Source organism: Gymnodraco acuticeps, unplaced genomic scaffold, assembly GCF_902827175.1.
Source record: "Gymnodraco acuticeps unplaced genomic scaffold, fGymAcu1.1, whole genome shotgun sequence".
In the NCBI taxonomy this organism is placed as follows: Eukaryota; Metazoa; Chordata; class Actinopteri; order Perciformes; family Bathydraconidae; genus Gymnodraco; species Gymnodraco acuticeps.
This window is the reverse complement of record NW_022991017.1, coordinates 289,644-307,293: the sequence shown is the minus strand read 5'-3', so window position 1 is coordinate 307,293 and position 17,650 is coordinate 289,644. Positions and strand designations below refer to the sequence as shown.

At 44.2% G+C, this 17,650-nt stretch overlaps 1 protein-coding gene across 5 annotated transcripts in view; it reads right to left on the bottom strand.

Moving 5' to 3' along the window:
- anln (anillin, actin binding protein) overlaps nucleotides 1-14,841 on the bottom strand; it is a 31,003-nt gene extending 16,162 nt beyond the window's left edge. For 2 of the 5 annotated variants that reach the window (XM_034236276.1, XM_034236280.1), the window contains exons 1-12: nucleotides 14,642-14,841; nucleotides 12,441-12,582; nucleotides 10,951-11,538; nucleotides 10,178-10,467; nucleotides 9,246-9,654; nucleotides 8,667-8,866; nucleotides 7,389-7,490; nucleotides 7,190-7,292; nucleotides 5,390-5,703; nucleotides 2,199-2,341; nucleotides 849-990; nucleotides 192-327 (exon numbers count right to left, since the gene is read on the bottom strand). In XM_034236276.1, coding sequence (XP_034092167.1) covers nucleotides 192-327; nucleotides 849-990; nucleotides 2,199-2,341; nucleotides 5,390-5,703; nucleotides 7,190-7,292; nucleotides 7,389-7,490; nucleotides 8,667-8,866; nucleotides 9,246-9,654; nucleotides 10,178-10,467; nucleotides 10,951-11,538; nucleotides 12,441-12,582; nucleotides 14,642-14,659 — 2,587 coding nt within the window. In that variant the 5' untranslated portion in view covers nucleotides 14,660-14,841. The remainder of the gene's footprint in view (nucleotides 1-191; nucleotides 328-848; nucleotides 991-2,198; nucleotides 2,342-5,389; nucleotides 5,704-7,189; nucleotides 7,293-7,388; nucleotides 7,491-8,666; nucleotides 8,867-9,245; nucleotides 9,655-10,177; nucleotides 10,468-10,950; nucleotides 11,539-12,440; nucleotides 12,583-14,641) is intronic. The other 3 variants (XM_034236278.1, XM_034236279.1, XM_034236277.1) reach the window with 3 other exon arrangements.
- Nucleotides 14,842-17,650: the final 2,809 nt, after the last annotated feature.

The following is a 17,650-nucleotide window of genomic DNA, read 5'->3' as shown; positions in this document are numbered from 1 at the left end:
AGGGTTGAACTGCAGAGCTGTGTCTTCAGCACGTCGTCTGTTCTTTGTCTATTGACCTGGTTTCTGTGCATAGACATTAGAGTGCACTTAGATCAGGCTTTGTGTAGAGTTAGGCTCTAGGCTCTGCATATGGATGTTTCATATACTCCAAAGGACACGCCTCTAAGGTAGTACTATGGGATGTTACTCACTGGCCACCAGCAGCAGCCTCTCGGCCTCGGCCTCCACCTGCGACCCCCTGCCGTGCTCCTCGTCGGTGCAGCAGTTCAGAGCCTGGCTGGCCTGATGGATGACCGTCTGCTGCAGGTTCAGCCCCGTGCTCAGGACCTGCAGGAGTGGGGTGGAGTGTAATATATCTGTACTGGTGATAGGACACCAGCATTGTGACAGATCCATGACACTGCTGAAGTTCGCCCTCATGAAAACTCTACACTGTAATCTGGCATGAATGAAACTCAGGTCGCGTTCACACCGGCCTCGTGTAGTCCGGTTGAATCCAACCCTGCAGCGCTGCACCCCGTGGTGCGGCTCGTTTGGGTTGGACACCTCTGATGTGAACTCAACAACCTACAAGAGGTGGGCCGCTTGCTAGTGAACTCTGGAGCGGTTCATCGCTGTGAACGCGGATGTCTTTAAAAATCTTTAGCAAAAGAATGAATGAAGTGTTGAACAGTGTCGTGTAAAAGTAAAAAAGCTCTCAACTATACAGAGAAGTGCATGTGTGTAACATACAGTAGCCTGAAGTCATAAACTGAAGCGAGGCAATAGGACCTTCTGAAAAGCAAGCGTTCCTCTGGCGCGCAGCAAAGAAGCGACTATTAGGTGAAAATGCAACATGTTTTCCGAACCTTCATCTTCTGCTTGACGTTGAACAGAGCGGCTCCTCGGGGCTCCTCTGCTCTCTGAGTCACATCCTCTTTCCTCACGATCACCTGCTTCACTGCCGGCCTCTCCGTCTCCTTCACTCGGATCGACCTGTAGGAGTCGATGCTAAACACACACACGCCATACGCAAATATTATTATAATAATAATAATCTTTATTTGCATAGCACCTGTCATACAATAAGTGCAGTTCAAAGTGCTTCACAGACATTTCACAGAAATGTGATTTCACTCAGAATAGTTTCCAGTAAAAGACATAAAAACAAACTACAAATAGCACACACACTAGGGCTGTACCCGAATATCCGAATATTCGTTCGTTGGAGTACTATTCGGGATTCAATTTCGTTATTCGGATATTCGTTTTGTTTGTTTTTTCGTTTTCTTCCCGTTTTTTCCCCAAATTGAATTTATTGAAATCTCCAATATCAACGTAAGAGCTTGTTCCTCTTCGGGGTGCCAACACTTAACCATACACGTTATCGTTTACTTTCTCCGTCTTTATATGTAGAAATTACTTTCTCTCCATTAATCTCCATCACGTTGTTTCCATAGCAACAACAACTTCCTGTCAACTGCGCTAACTCTCCTTCAAAATAAAAGCATGTCCATAAATAGGAAGCCAAGCCAAATTACACTTAAGACACAACTGCAACGAAAGTAACAAACACAATGCGATATCCTTTTCCATTTCAAAGAACACAAATTGGGTTACATTAACGAATAACTATAAAACAACAATACTGTAGAAAAACAACATGAATGCCGTGAATACACCGAAATACACGTGTTGAAGCGGTTCGCTGCTGATTACTACGCCGCCCCCCCGCGCGCGTGCCGAATATTCGCTGCTGATTACTACCGAATATCGGAGCCCGAAAAATGGTATTCGGGACAGCCCTAGCACACACCATACATTTAGATTAAAGGTACACCGATGACATTGTGCATAATATCAGTGTGATTCTTATTTGCTAATGTTTATCTATATTTACTACTTTCACCTCTTCGCGATAAGCTTGGGAAAAGTCCTTATTAAGAAGAAGTGTTGCAGTGTTGTTAGTTAGCAGCAACATGATGACCTTCTCCTTCCTGATACGTCCTCCCTAATGATCACCAAGCTTCACCCTCCCTTCCTCCTCTCTGTGTTTAAATAACCCAAACTCTACTCTTGGTCTTTCCCGCTGCAGACGGCACGCTCTCTCTGAATGGTTTGATTCTCTATCCACATTTGATAAGATGAACTCCCTTCCAGACATCAGAAACACATTTAGTCCAACAGGAAGAGGATAACTCTCTGCTCCAGACTCCTACCTGTATGGAAGTCCTCTCTCCTCCTCCAGCGTCTCCCCTGAGGAGGCGCCTCGCACCATGTTGGATCTCTGGAACTTACTCCGTCTGGACACCTCTTCAGGAGTGCCGCTCTTCACCAGGAAGGAGGTGGCTGGAGTAGACGTCTGCAAAAACAAAACAGAGTTAAAACGTATACTTTTTGCAGTTTTTAGAGTAATTTGAGCGTCAAATCAGTTTCAATACCTTAGTTATTTTTAGGAGTTCAACACAGAACAACATTAATGCACACAATGTACAACAATATCTGTTTTTTTTGTTTATTCCATTTCTTTGTAAATACTGTTATATTTTGCATTACTTTTAATATTTTTCTAGTTCTCTATCTGTGTTTTTAATCTTTGTTTTACTTTTATGTCTGCGCTAGGGCTGCACGATATTGGAAAAAACCGACTGCGATATAAATTGCGATATGAAAAAATACATGAATTGAAGAAAAGATAGTTTTTTGTCCCAAACCATCCTTTCCTGAACGTTAATGATACAATTGGTGGTTTTTTTAAACTATATTTAACCGGATGAAGGATTTTAGTCACGGACGTCTGGATCTTAAGTTATCAGAGCAACAAGCTGAGCTAGCTATCCTGGATGGATATCCTCGTGGATTCATCTTCTTATTACAGACACATGCATTTCCTAACATTCGGTCTATATGCTGTAAAATGTATTATCTTTTCAATTTACACACGGCATCTATTGCACGTCTGTCCGTCCTGGGAGAGGGATCCCTCCTCTGTTGCTCTCCCTGAGCTTTCTCCCATGTTCCCTTAAACTGTGGGTTTTCTCTGGAAGTGTTTCCTTGTACGATGTGAGGGTCTAAGGATAGAGGGTCTAAGGACAGAGGGTCTGAGGACAGAGGGTCTGAGGACAGAGGGTCTGAGGACAGAGGGTCTGAGGACAGAGGGTCTAAGGACAGAGGGTCTAAGGACAGAGGGTCTGAGGACAGAGGGTCTGAGGACAGAGGGTCTAAGGACAGAGGGTCTAAGGACAGAGGGTCTAAGGACAGAGGGTCTGAGGACAGAGGGTCTAAGGACAGAGGGTCTAAGGACAGAGGGTCTGAGGACAGAGGGTCTGAGGACAGAGGGTCTGAGGACAGAGGGTCTAAGATCAGAGGGTCTAAGGACAGAGGGTCTAAGGACAGAAGGGTCTAAGGACAGAAGGGTCTAAGGTCAGAGGGTCTGAGGACAGAGGGTCTAAGGACAGAGGGTCTAAGGACAGAGGGTGTCGTATTGTCATACTGAGATTCTGTACAAACTGTAAAGTCCACTGAGACGAATGTAACACTTGTGATATTGGGCTCTAAATAAACATTGGTTGATTGAGCTAGCTCGGTTAGCAGCGCCGAACTGCCCTGGAGAAACACATGAAACTACTTTATTCAGTGTTTTTACGTTTAATCTCCGGGTCCGTTTGCTTTGGAGATTTGATTGTGATTGGTGGTTTGCTGTCACTCACTCAAGTTTTACTTTTGTAGCAAGCAGCAAAAGAATTGTAACATGACGTGTTTGAGTTCATTTGCCTACTTAATATCGCACGTCCTAAAAAAAAAAAAGGCTCGTCCTGCGATGTGAATATCGATATATCGTGCAGCCCTAGTATGCACCATGACATCAAGTCAAATTCCTCGTACGCGTCAACCTACCTGGAAATAAACCTCATTCTGAAGTGTGCATATTTTCTGCTTTTTTTAAATTACTATTGAAATGTTGACTTTAGTTAAAGGAATGGTATGCTCATGACACTCATTTAAAAAAAATTATCATCCGATAAAACAGACCCGTCTCTGCCAGTCTTCTTTCTTTTTATCCGATGACATTATCAGTGATTTTAAACGGATTAATTACCGAAATAACATCAACACTGTGGGCGGCGCCATTTTACCGGACGTGACGTAAACCATGCGTTTGGTTTCGAGGACACGTTGATGTTCATGTTATTTACTGTAGTTACTCTCTTCAAATATGCCTCATTGTATCGCGAAACATTGCCACAGTTCTGATAGGAACAATCCACGGAATGCTCGGTTCCATCTGTTGCCAAAAGGTAAGCGTAGGAAGTACGTTCGGAGGCAGTGGCTAGCGAAATGTGGCCGGCCTGAACCGAAAGATCCACAGGCGCATGTATGCAGCGAACATTTCAAGTTTCCGGACGACTACTCTGAGAGTATGATAAAACATAACATGGGATTTATTGAACAACCATTACTTAATGGAGATGCAGTACCATCGGTCTTTCTGGTGTCATCACCGACCAGGACACCAGTTCGGCCAGTTGAGAAATCGCCCTCTGCAAGTGTGAAGCGACGGAGGACCAGAAGTAGTGCTCGGAGTAAGAATAAGGTATGTTATAGCGCATTTCCATTGCAGCGGGTAGCCCCGTTTAAACGTCCTTTATCGTCCAGGCCAGGCCAGTTTTTGGTGGCCTTTCCATATAGCGTAGTACCGGCTAGTGGGTATTTCCCCCCAGTTTTTCCGGCCCCATAAAATCGTGGTTCTAGGGCCAGGGACAACGAGGCTGAGTATGCTAAACTAGAGAGGGAATCGCTAGCAAGGGTGGTACTACATGCATACATATCTAGTAATCAAAATCATTGTATCTACTAAGTAGTACTAAGTAGGCTCGAACCTGTATGGCTGAATTCCCCCTTCCAATCTCTTCATATTGCTCAAAACTTCGCCATGTTTTCGTGTGTTTACCATAGACTGTATATGGTGTTTACAAAGTGAATGCATGGATGACGTCACGACCATCACGTGACTACTGAAAATGGGCAAAATGGCAGCGGCCTGACGGAATATACAGGTTTTGATAAAAAAGAGCTATAAAATCATTATTTACCGGGGAATATCGCTGATTTCTTCAGGGTATGGTTTAAACATAATGTTTCACTAAATACTGAAGTTTTGATTAATTATCTAATGAGTGGAGCATTCCTTTAAGATGTTTATTTCTAGTCTTTTAATGTTATTGTACAATGCCGTGTCTTTTTATGCTGCAGCCCAAACATTTCCCAACCTGGGATCAGTAAAGTTCTTCTGATCTTACCTTAAATACGACATCCTGCAGCGCTCCCTAATTCAGAAGCTCACTACTTCCTTTTTAAAATATTTTCAGATACAGATCATTTCCTGACAATAACAGGAAGTGGTTCCTACCATCATTCTGCTCTCTGGACTCTTCACCACAGCAGCCACACTCTCCAGAGGAATGATCAGAGACATGGAGGAGATGTTCAGAGCATCTTCCTCATCATCATCCTCCTCATCATCGCTCTGGTCCAGGACTCCCTCAAACAGCTGGTTGATAACGGCAGAGTTGATAGAGCTGTCCACGTTCATCTCCCGCTCCTTAACCACTTCCTGCTCCTCCTCTTCCTCCTCCTCCTCTTCCTCTTCTGTGGTTCTCTCTGCAGGATGGAGGACCCTCAGAGGACTGGATGTTGAGGCTGGAGGCGACATCATCCCATGGCCTGACATTTCAAAAAAATCAATGTTAGAAATCATATTTTCTAATGTAAAAAACTAACAGGTTTCCCGGTGTTTGCATAGTAATAATTATCTTTAAATCAAAGCACAAAAAGGGACCAGACACCGTGTGTCCAAATACATATTTAAATAATCTAAAACTATTAAATTGGATGCAATGTCATCTTCTTGCAAAGATCACAAAACGCTTCAATTATATGATCAATTCAGGCCATGAGTGTTGTTTGTAACTCGTTTAGTGAAGATAACAGCTGGTATCTCTGGCCTCCTCAGTTCACTCCCTTCAAAGCTGAACAAATTAAATATTCAACAGCAACATAACTTCCTTCTCATTAACTAAAGTAAAGTGTAAAGCAGGAGACGCAGGCTCTGCTTTTAGCATTAATTAACATAGAGACAAGTTGGGTACAAAGTCATACATTCGACAAAGACACCACACCTCTTCTCGGGGTCGGAAACACACATTATGATATCATTCATAACTAGGGACGGGTACCGAGCCCCGGAGCTGAATTATTAAAGACCGTGGTTAAGCTCCGACGTTAACGGTCTTTTTATCGGTACTGGAGACATGTAAAAAATACGTCATGTGTATTATTGCTACACAAACATTATATTGCAGTTTTAGTGTCAACTCCGTTTCTAATACGCAAAAAGACTGCAAAATGCGGTTTTTAGTATTTTCGATCTTTCCAATCCAGGCGAGATCTCTCTCCCGTCTGTGCGCGAGGGGGCGGGGCGGTTTACACACACGCAGCTGCTCCATGCAGCAACACACGGAGGAGATGGCGGAGAGAACGCGCTCCGAGGTGGTTAAACTTTACCCGTCTCGATGCTCGTTGCCTAAAGTGCAATAAGTGTTTATCATGTGAGGGCGGTGACACGAGCAATGTGTCTAAACATTTATCAAAAGCGCTCCACATCCAGACGGAGGAATGCACCGGGTTCCACTGTCTCTCTAGCAGCTCTGCAGCCCCATCCACGAGTAACGTTTCCACGTCAGGTGTTATGTATGCTAGCAGCAACACACGGAGTTAACTCCATGATACAAACACGGGTTAATGATTAGAGGGAACTGAGTTACTCTTTATTTGGTTAAAGTTTCAGCTATTCTGTTCACAGTTCTGTCATCACATTATTTAATACGATTTGTTAAAACATTGTTGTTTCTTTTGATGTGAAATATTATGTATTTAATTTAAATAAAACCTTTTTTTTCTTCAAAAGAACCGATAAGAGTACCGTTAAAAGACCGGACCGATAAGCGGTATCGATAAAAGTAGTAGTACCGTTAAAACCTTAACGATGCCCATCCCTATTCATAACGTTTTACATTAGGGCCCAGCTTTGAGAAAGCAGAGCTTTCCCAAAGTCAAAAGAATGGATGAAAGAACAGCTGCCAACGCTCACCAGAGAATCATCTTGCTAAAGTAAACATGTTCAACAGAGAGATGAAATATAGTTTAGTACCTGGAGGGAAGCTCTTAGTGGGCGTGTCCGTCCTCTGAGCCGCAGCGTCCTCCTGCTCTTCACTCTGAGACACTTCAGACTCCACGGGCTTCTCCGGCTGCTCCTGAAACATATCAGTCATTTATCACGAGAGCAGGACTGTGGGGTGAGATGTCCATCAGAACGTTGTAATGTGAGAGTCAGATGTTTGTTGGCGTACCTTGATGTCTGTGTTCTTGTTGGTTCCTGCTGCCTGATCTTTCCACATGTTGCTCCCCTTCTGGAAGCGACTGCGAATCTGAGCCAGCTCTGACTCTCGCTCCTGAAACAGAAGAGGTTGTTTTTAAAATCTCACTTCACTTTTGTGACATCAAACACAATGATTACAGGTAGCTAGAGCTGGGAGATACATCATTGTGGTTCTCTGCCTTTTGCACTCCGCCCCAAACAGATGGTCTTTCTGCACACGAAGAACAGGAAACAAAACGAGACAACATTTTCTATTTTTGTGATCACATGTTACTTGTTAGACACTTTTATCCAAAGCGACTAACGTACTCAGTACTGTGGGCGATCCCCACAGGAGCACTTTGGGCTGAAGTGTCTCAGGGACACAACGACAGTGCAGTGGGACTCGAACGTGCTACCCTCTGAATCGAAGTCCAGCACACTACCCACTGAGCCACAGCCTCCTCAAATCTTTTAAATGTTGTTAATGTAAATAAAGGAGCATGCATATGGAGGTTCATAGGAGGGCAGATGTAGTCGGGCTCGGTCATAAATCAATATAACATCGTTTATTTGATAGGAGATTAAATATAGTGTTAGATTTGGTACAAATGACACAAGTGTCTATTCCTGATCTGAAAGGCTGCGTTTCACTAAATGCAAGTCATTTTCTGAATTAACCAGAGCTGTTGTATTATTAGGCTTTAGTCATAATATCCCTATTTCTGATGAGTATTTATCAAAATTGTAAAAAAAAATGAAACACTAAAAGTTACCCTAAAATATTGTCACGTTATTTGTTTAAAACGGTTTTGAGTTATGATCGACTTCACTCTCAACGCTCTGCTCCAGAGCTTCTCTTGATCCCTGGACTTAAACTCACACCGTGCGTTTTACATTTATATTCAATCTAATATTTAATAATCCATTCCTTGCACTATTAATGTACATCAAATATCCTGCTTTATATTTTGTTACTGTACATTTGTAATTCCACATTTTCTACTTTTGTTAATGCTATTTTATTTCAATTTGAGACGTTTACATTTTGGATTGTTTATTTCTAGTCTTTTAATTTCTCTAATGGGCAATGCCTTTTCTTCTGATGCGGCTGCAACGCAAACATTTCCCACATTGGGATCAATTAAGTGCTTCTGATCTTATCCCCAGCCCTACAGGAAACAGCGTGTGAACCAAGAGACACAACGTAACATTAGTGATATTGGGCTATATAAATAAACATTGATTGATCGATTGATCGAACATGTACCAGCTTCTGTTTCTGGGTGAGGTCAGCAGTAGTTGTGTGAGTGGCGGCTCTCAGTCTCTCCTGAACCAAACGGGTGTTCGGGGTGAGGGAGGAAGGAGTCACAGCAGGGGTCCTGGGGGTCCTGGAGCCCCCTGCTGGAGAGGAAAGGTTACTGCGCTCCTGGCACTTCTCTCCAAAACGCTCCAGGAAAGATTTCACACCTGTTGGGAATAAAAGGGAACAATTATTCTTTTGATACAGGCGGAAAAACCAACTGTGAATACAAAATAAAAATCACACATTTTGCAATATTACTGGCACAAATAATAAGATGTGTCACCTTATCTAATACATCATTCCATGTACTTGTATACTCTTCTTGCTCCATTTCTATTTTATTTGTATTAACTTGCACATCTCAAAACATTCTCTTGCCCTATTTTATCTGTTTTATTTGTTCTATGTCCTCTATATATATATATATGCATGTTGCTCTGTTGGAGGAGGACTTCAGGTTCTCATCTCCTCTGTGGCTGCTGAGTCTTGAAAACTTGCAGGACAAGATCATCTCTAGATATTCAGTTTTATAAAATAACTCACCAGGTCCTCCTGGGGTGCCCTTGGGCCCAGAGGATCCAGTGATGGTGGGCTTGGTTCTGAGTTCTGGTTTCTCGGGGCTGGGGACGGGATTCAGGTTCCTGGAGAGGGCCTGGGTCTTCAGGGGGCTCTGAGACATGGATGTTAGGGATGAGGGTCCGGCCTTCTGGGGGCTGCATGGACCCTGGATGGAGCTCTTCTGGGGGCTGCATGGACCCTGGATGGAGCTCTTCTGGGGGCTGCATGGACCCTGGATGGAGCTCTTCTGGGGGCTGGAGGGGAAGGATGCCCCCTGGATGGAGCTCTTCTGGGGGGTGCTCACTGACTGGAGAGCTGCTCTTGCTGCAGGAACTTCCACCTTCTGGGGGGTTGGGAGGTCAATTCGACTGGGCTTAGGTGGGCCGTACAGAGCCTGGAAAACACACAGGTCGTGTTATTAATAAAGCAAACACTGCATTCAGAACAACAGTAAACTGGAAGCTGCTGCTCTGGCATTGAGCAGCCGAATCACGGTGTGTTGAGTTGCAGCATAGGACATCCATTTGGGCTACTCTTCTCTGACAGTGCTGATGGTCTTTGAACAGGGGGGTCATGTAATAAGCACTGTAAAGAATGTTGAAGTGTCAGCAGATCTCTCCGATTGATAAATGAATTGCTGGGTCTATATAATGTCACCAAGTTAGTTAGTCCTAGATGAAGCTTTCTTATGCCATGTTTTATTTGATCAAAAGCACAAAACCAAAATAAAGAAAATCAGTAAAACTTCACAGTTGAGTAGTTAAAGCAAATATTTGCTTAGGATAATACAATAAAAACACAAAAAAATACTAAATAAACTCCTAAAAGTAAATGTTATTACGTTGTTAAGCGTCTTTATCCAGACGGCTCGTATATAAACAGTCAGTAAGACATTTGAATACCAAAGCATGAAGTACCTGAGCGCTGGGTGTAGACTTGCTGCCTGCAGGACTTGGCTTAGCTCCGATAGCCACGTTAGCTCCTCTGCCTGCTGACATGGGGACGGCAGAGCTCTGCTTCTCCGTGGGGAACGCAGCGTGGCTCAGGTCGTCCTCCCAGGACCCGATGGTGGCGGCGAGGTTAGCGAGACGCCCTCTCCTCCCAGCAGGAGGTCCTGAGGACGGGGTGGGGGGTGCTGCAGCTGCTGGGGGGGCCTCAGGGTGTCTCTTCGGAGGAGACGGGGGGTCTGGAGCCGCTTCAGAGGAGTCTGAAGGTGGGGACATGTGGGATGTTAGCAGGGATGTGAATCTATATAACTGATGGACATATTGCAAACTATGAATTCCTGAAAGTGGATCAGGAAGCCTTTATCTCAACAAAGAGGAAACAAATTAGACCTAGCCATGTCTTTCTTTGAAACAGGACAAATATATCTGCTTTAACAAAGATGGCTGGAATAAAAAAAGTGACTAATGAGTGCACTACATGGTGTGTTCTTATGATACGATGTTAAGTCTTGTTTTGGCAAATTAAACAGTTTTTTCCTGAAATAAAATGCATAAAAAACATCCAGTTGCCCAGAAACAAAATATAAGATGAAAGAAAAACAAATGTTTTAACGGATATACATTTTTTATAGATTTGAGGCAAACTCAGAAAAGACTTGCAACAAAAGTAAATGCACTGTTTCAGTTTCTACAGAGGGATTATATACTTAGTATCTCAAAGAGCCCAGAAAAGATATTCTCACCGTCTCCATCCCAGTACTTCCTCTGCGCCGCGAGCCTCTGCAGACGAGACCTCATGCCGGCAGTGGGAGGAGCTTCATCTTCTTCTGGATCCTCCTTCCTCCGAGGGGTCGACCTCACAGGAACCATCTCCTCCTCTCTGAAGCTTTGGGCAACAGGAGGAGACACGACCACCATCTTCTCCTCCTCTCTGAAGCTTTGGGCAACAGGAGGAGACACGACCACCATCTTCTCCTCCTCTCTGAAGCTTTGGGCAACAGGAGGAGACACGACCACCATCTTCTCCTCCTCTCTGAAGCTTTGGGCAACAGGAGGAGACACGACCACCATCTTCTCCTCCTCTCTGAAGCTTTGGGCAACAGGAAGAGACACGACCACCATCTTCTCCACGGGTCGGGGTGCGTTCCTCTCCAGAGACGAGGCGTGGCGGACACTGTTGGGTCCCGTTGGGGGTTTCTTATCTGTGGGAGGGTCTGAGAGCACGGGGGCCACAGATCGGCTCATCGCTGGCTCCTGGTTCTCCTCGCCGGCTACATTTTCCTCCGAGCAGCGGCGCTTGGAGGGGGAAGGCTTGGAGGAAAGCTGTGGAACTGGGAGGAGGCGATGGGAGGGGGAGTATTAGTGAAGAGTACCACAAACTGCTGAGCAATAACATGTGTTCAACATGTCCCTAGTTAAAATGATATAGTAGTACTGGCTGCCTTCTTAGTTTGACCATGGTAATACTGTAACAACAGAATCCACATGTAACTCTGTGAAATATATAATTGTTACTCTGTTATCTAGCTTCTACCATACTACATTTAACACTTAATTGCTGCTGCTTCTACTACTCTACCTGAATGTGTCCTTAATGTAAATATCATGTGCATGCCATTTATCTAACACTTTTTGTCTCTATCTTTACTTTTGCTGTAATAACGTCAAAAGGAATCCTGATTCGATTAAAGACATAGCGAAGTATTTAAAGTGACAGGAAGTTAGAACTACAGCTTTCTGAATGTGAACGGGCATATGAGCAGGACGCCTCTGAGTCCAATCCACTCGAGCAATACTTCTTTTATTGCTCTCTACAAAGGCAGAGCAGAATATCAGATTTGCAAAGTCAAAATGATCAGAATCAAACCTGGCAGGAAAAGGATGGATAGAACATTGTGCTCCAGGTTAACTTTGTGTATTGAGCACTTTAATAATAATCTGTATTTGTATAGCCCCTTTCATGCAATAGGTGCAGTTCAAGTTGCTTTAATCACTTTCTTTAGGAGGAAGTTGCTCTTATTTTGTCTTAACTTGTTTGTGTCAATTGGCTGGTGAGTTCCATCTACTCATTTTTGCAAAATCAGTTTCCTCTCTTTTTTTAAATGGTGTTCCTTCCCTTTGTACCCCGAGTTTAGGAGGGAACGTAACAGATGTCTTTGGTGAAGTGAATACTAATGGACTAAATAAGGCTTTTGAAGTTCATGAGACGCTTTATAGAAGGAAGTGTCGTCACCTTTCTCGCTGAGCGTCTCGCTGATCACACTGTTGGCGTCGGCCAGCGGTCTCTTCACCATCGCTCTGCTCGCTGCGTTCGGTCTGTCGGCCATCTTCTTCTGCAGGTTCTCTCTGCGCGCCCGGGTCCGCTCCAACAGTTTCTGGTACGACGAAAAAACATTTCAGATGGTTACTCCAGTGGCTGCTTACAATACGACCTCCAGCTGCAGTGATCGGATTGACAGTCTGAACATGTCACATTATGAGTTGCACAAAAGTCCAAGTTTCTGATTCGACAATTTAAAAATGTTTAAATGATTTCTCCAGTGGCTTCTTTTTACATACAGACGATGCCCAGTAAAAGATCTCAATGTGTTCTATATTTTATTATCACTTACAGAACAATACAACTTCAGTGACCCAACTGAAACAACATGTCACATAATGAGTTGCACAAAGGTATTATGTGTAGCAGGGACGCCTAATATCGCTGCCCAGTTTCATGTTTGTACATTCTAAATCTTTTTGGATGTGACGAAGCAGGAGGGACTTTTTTTTGTATTTCTCTGTTGTCTGTGTTGTTTTATAATGTGTGTCTTTCATATGCAAACCAAATCGAACCTACGGGTACAAATAAATAACCTGAATAGAGCTGTTTTTGCCCATCCCTGTGTACAGTCGAGGGGTTTTATCTGAGGCGTGCCATGGGTTTGTTCAACAACCATAAAGGTGTTGATGTGCATACTGCAGTGTCCTCTTGAAACTAAGCAGTGCAAAGAGCAAGTCAAACATCAGTACAATTACAGTCATTCAGAGAATCTGCTTTTCTGCAACATCGACAGGGATAACTTTTTAAATGAACATGTGAATGAAAACAAATGAAGTTCCTGCAGGCTGTAATAGATGTTCATGTCATTAAGGAATAGTTGTAAACAGGGTACAGTACTTTATCTGATTCTTTATGAGCTACTTCAACAACTTTAGTTACACAAACCAGCTCTCCACCACCAATAAAGAGGCCTCTGTTTGCTCGCCCTCTTCTCTTTACATGACATTCCCTCCGGCCATGTCACACACTCTGAATGACTGTTTGAGCGTTAACCGAGCGAGTCCAAACACATTCCTGCAGCCTCAGTTTGCACCGCCTTCACAACTTCTCCGGGCAGCGTGGAAAAAGTGAAGTCACATTTTACAGCATTCCTCAGCTGTTAGCCACTCCTGCTTGAGGTTCCTGGATTTGAATTTTCAAACCCTACTGGCTCGGATCCTGGAGTAACAGGAATCGTTATAAGATATAAATCATTCCTACTTTTAGCTTGCCGTGTCAGCAAGAATGCTTCAAGACAACTAGAGCAAATCCAACCAGAAGGGGCTTTGGACAATCTCCAGTGTTGGCACATACCATTGCCTTACATGGAGACAAGCTGATTTATGGAAATAACATGACAGTGTACAGAAGGTGGTGTCTTCGGTTAGGAGCATTGATAACGTACATAGGAAAGGTGTTATAGTCCTGAATCAAAACCTCAGCAAGGAGCCTGGTTAAAGACTTACCAGTGGTGTAAAGTAACTCAGTACATTTACTCAAGTACTGTACTTAAGTACAATATCTGAGTACTTCTTCCACCACTGGTTGTTACAGTTATTTCAGATGTTTTTGCTAAGTCATTTACTCAAGTACTGTACTTAAGTACAACGTTGAGGTACTTGTACTTTACTTGAGTATTTCAAAGTGTTGCTACTGTGTACTTCTACTCCTCTACAATTCAGAGGTAAATCATGTACTTTTCCTCCACTACATGTATGTAATCCCTTTAGTTACTTCACAGATGTGGATGAATGATGTGAAATATAATCAAGTGTTGAATCAGACTTTAGTTCCACCTGGAGTAAATCCACCAGCTACCCTGCAGTATACAAAGTACTTCAGACTAGCTGCACCTTCACCAGCTTTGAGAACACTTTCATGATCAATCATTATAAAACATATCATATATATTATTCTGAAATGGACCAATCTAACAATGACTACTGTTATTCCTACAATCTGGTACTTTTACTCAAGTACAAGATCTGAGTACTTCTATTTGTATTAAAGTACAAGATATTCTCCCACCCCTGGATAAATGTGAAATGCTACGTTAGCTACGTTAGCATTAGCAGCCGTTGACGTTCTATCTACCAAGGTAACTGTTTAGCTTAGCTAGCTCTCCGACTTACCTCAGTAAATGGATCCATTTTGGACAGTTTATCCAGACGATTATAAGCGTTGTATTGAACAAGAGTTACACACTGTTTGTGAACTAAAACAGGACGAAATGGAGCTCCTCTCTCCTCTTCTCGGTTCCTCTTCTCTCTGACAAAACAAACTGTTCAAATTTTGAATTTCAGCGCTGCGCCTACTGCGCAGACTCCGACCGTTGAAAGAAACCACTGAGAACCAATCAGAATCGACTTGGCTTGCTTTTCACTTGAACAGCCAATCAGAGCCTAGGTCTGTACAAAAAACACGTCACATGTCAACAAGGCCCCTCCCACTCCACTGCATCGCGCTTTTCACATGTTTAATGAATCAGGACTTTGTGTATTCAAAATATTAAAAACAAAGCGGTTGAAACGAACGCTGACCTAGTAAATACGCTCTTCATACATGTATGGGCGCACAGATTCACGGATTAACTGCCTGATGTGGAACGTGATCGGATCCACAACATGCACACAATAAACATGTTTGTACATGACTAAATGCAAAATATCAACAAAGTGCAACACCGAACAAAATGTTTAAATAGCTTCCCTGTCAGAAAGTAAAGTCTAACTCTTCCCCTACTGGTTATGGTTTTACTACATCAAAATACTTTTTTGAAGGTATTGAAGGCTTTTGCATGAATATAGAATTGGAGGGATGAAACCCTCTTTAATGGTCTCACATGCAGAGCACACAGTGAAATGTGTTCTCTGCTTTTAACCCATCCTAGTGAGAGTGGGCAGCTATTGCACAGCACCCGGGGAGCAATGGGAGTGGGGGGGTGTCCGGTGCCTTGCTCAAGGGCACCACGGCAGGGGCCAGGAGGTGAACTTGGACCTCTCCCTACGGCCCACAGGCCAAGCCCCTACTGACTGAGCCACTGCCTAGGTTTAGAAAGAAATAGCTTCATCTGGAAGAGCAGATATATAAAAACATTTTCAGAAAGATTTGATTGGAGACAGTGGTTAGAAGGGTTTTATGTTATTAAAAATTGTTTTGCTATTATAATATGTTTTAATATTATTTGTAGTATTTATTATTTGTTTATATATTTTGTAATGTATTTGTTATTATTAGTTTTATTTGTTCTTATCACTTTCCCACCTCCCAGGGACAGGGAGGTCTCTTTTTTTATTGTTGATATATATATTTTTTTTGCATATTTATATTATAATGTTGTATCATTATAATTGTTTAACTTATTTTATTGTATTTTTGTTTTGTTGTTATTTTATCTTATAATTATATAAATGTTTATTTTTAAGTTTATATTTTTGTATGTTTTTATTGTATGTTTGATTTCTTTATTATTATTATTATTATTCCATCCATCCATCTTCTTCCGCTTATCCGTGGTCGGGTCGCGGGGGTAGCAGTTCCAGCAGAGAGCCCCAAACTTTATTTTCCCTGGCGACATCAACCAGCTCTGACTGGGGGATCTCAAGGCGCTCCCAGGCCAGCGAAGATATATAATCCCTCCACCTGGTCCTAGGTCTACCCCTTGGTCTCTTCCCAGCTGGACGTGCCTGGAACACCTCCCTAGGGAGGCGCCCAGGTGGCATCCTAACTAGGTGCCCGAACCACCTCAACTGGCTCCTTTCGACGCGAAGGAGGAGCGGTTCAACTCCGAGCGGTTCAACTCCGAGTAGCTCCCGGATGACCGAACTTCTCACCTTATCCCTAAGGGAGACACCAGCCACCCTACGGAGAAAACCCATCTCCGCCGCTTGTATCCGCGATCTCGTTCTTTCGGTCATGACCCATCCTTCAGGACCATAGGTGAGGGTAGGAACGAAAATGGCCCGGTAGACAGAGAGCTTTGCCTTCTGGCTCAGCTCCCTTTTCGTCACAATGGTGCGGTAAAGCGACTGCAGTACCGCTCCCGCTGCTCCGATTCTCCGGCCCATCTCACGCTCCATTGTTCCCTCACTCGAGAACAAGACCCCGAGATACTTGAACTCCTTCACTTGGGATTATTAGAATTGTCATTTTAATAGTTTTTATGTATTTAGTGGTTTTTATTATATATATATATTGTAGTGCCGTGAAAAGAGAGTCGGAGGCGGTGTATTAAGAATGGAGTTCCAATCTTTATTATCCATTACTTTCAGAGAGGTTAACACATGCACTGCTCTGCCTGATGAGCTAGCAGGAATGGCAGCTAAAGCTACAGGTGTTCCCCACTAAAGGGTCCGTGTGGCAACACAATAAGCAAGGTGAATTATGTCCAATAACGTGTCACCACACAAGCCCCCCCAGAATTCACACATAAACAAAATCAGCATGGCGGGGAGGAACGACACGCCGACCCCCACAACTCCTGAGCACGGGAGTCGGAAAAGTGACTCCCGCCTGTGCGGCCCCCGGAAGGGGAGGGACCGGAACAACAGGTCTTAAATCCGTGACAGGGGACGAGGCCGGCCCCGTCGCGGAGGTCGAGCCAGCACCACAGGCTGGTCCAAGTCCAGGTGAGCAGCCTTCACCCGGTCCACCGAGACGTGCTCGGCCTTGCCACCCAGGTCGACCACCAGGTGCTTGTCCCCGTGCTCCAAGACCCGGAAAGGCCCATCATAAGGGGGCTGCAGGGGGCCTCTGTGCGCATCGTGCCGGATGAACACGTGCTCCGCCGAGCGGAGCTCTGCGGGAACCTGGGACACCTGAGTACCGTGCTGAGTAGTAGGGATCGGAGCAAAGGCCTCAGCGGCGTCACGCAGGAAAGCCCGCTGGGCCGATGCCGACCAGAGAGCCGATGCATTTGGGAGGAAATCCCCCGGAACTCTCAGCGGCTGACCGTAGACCATCTCCGCTGTAGAACACTGCAGATCTTCCTTAGGTGCGGTCCTCAGGCCCAGCATCACCCAGGGCAGCTTGTCGACCCAGTTACCGTCCGTAAGGCCGGCCTTGAGGGCCGCCTTCATGGAGCGATGAAAGCGCTCGCAGAGAGGGTGGTAAGCGGTAGTCCTGTGCAGCTTAACCCCCAA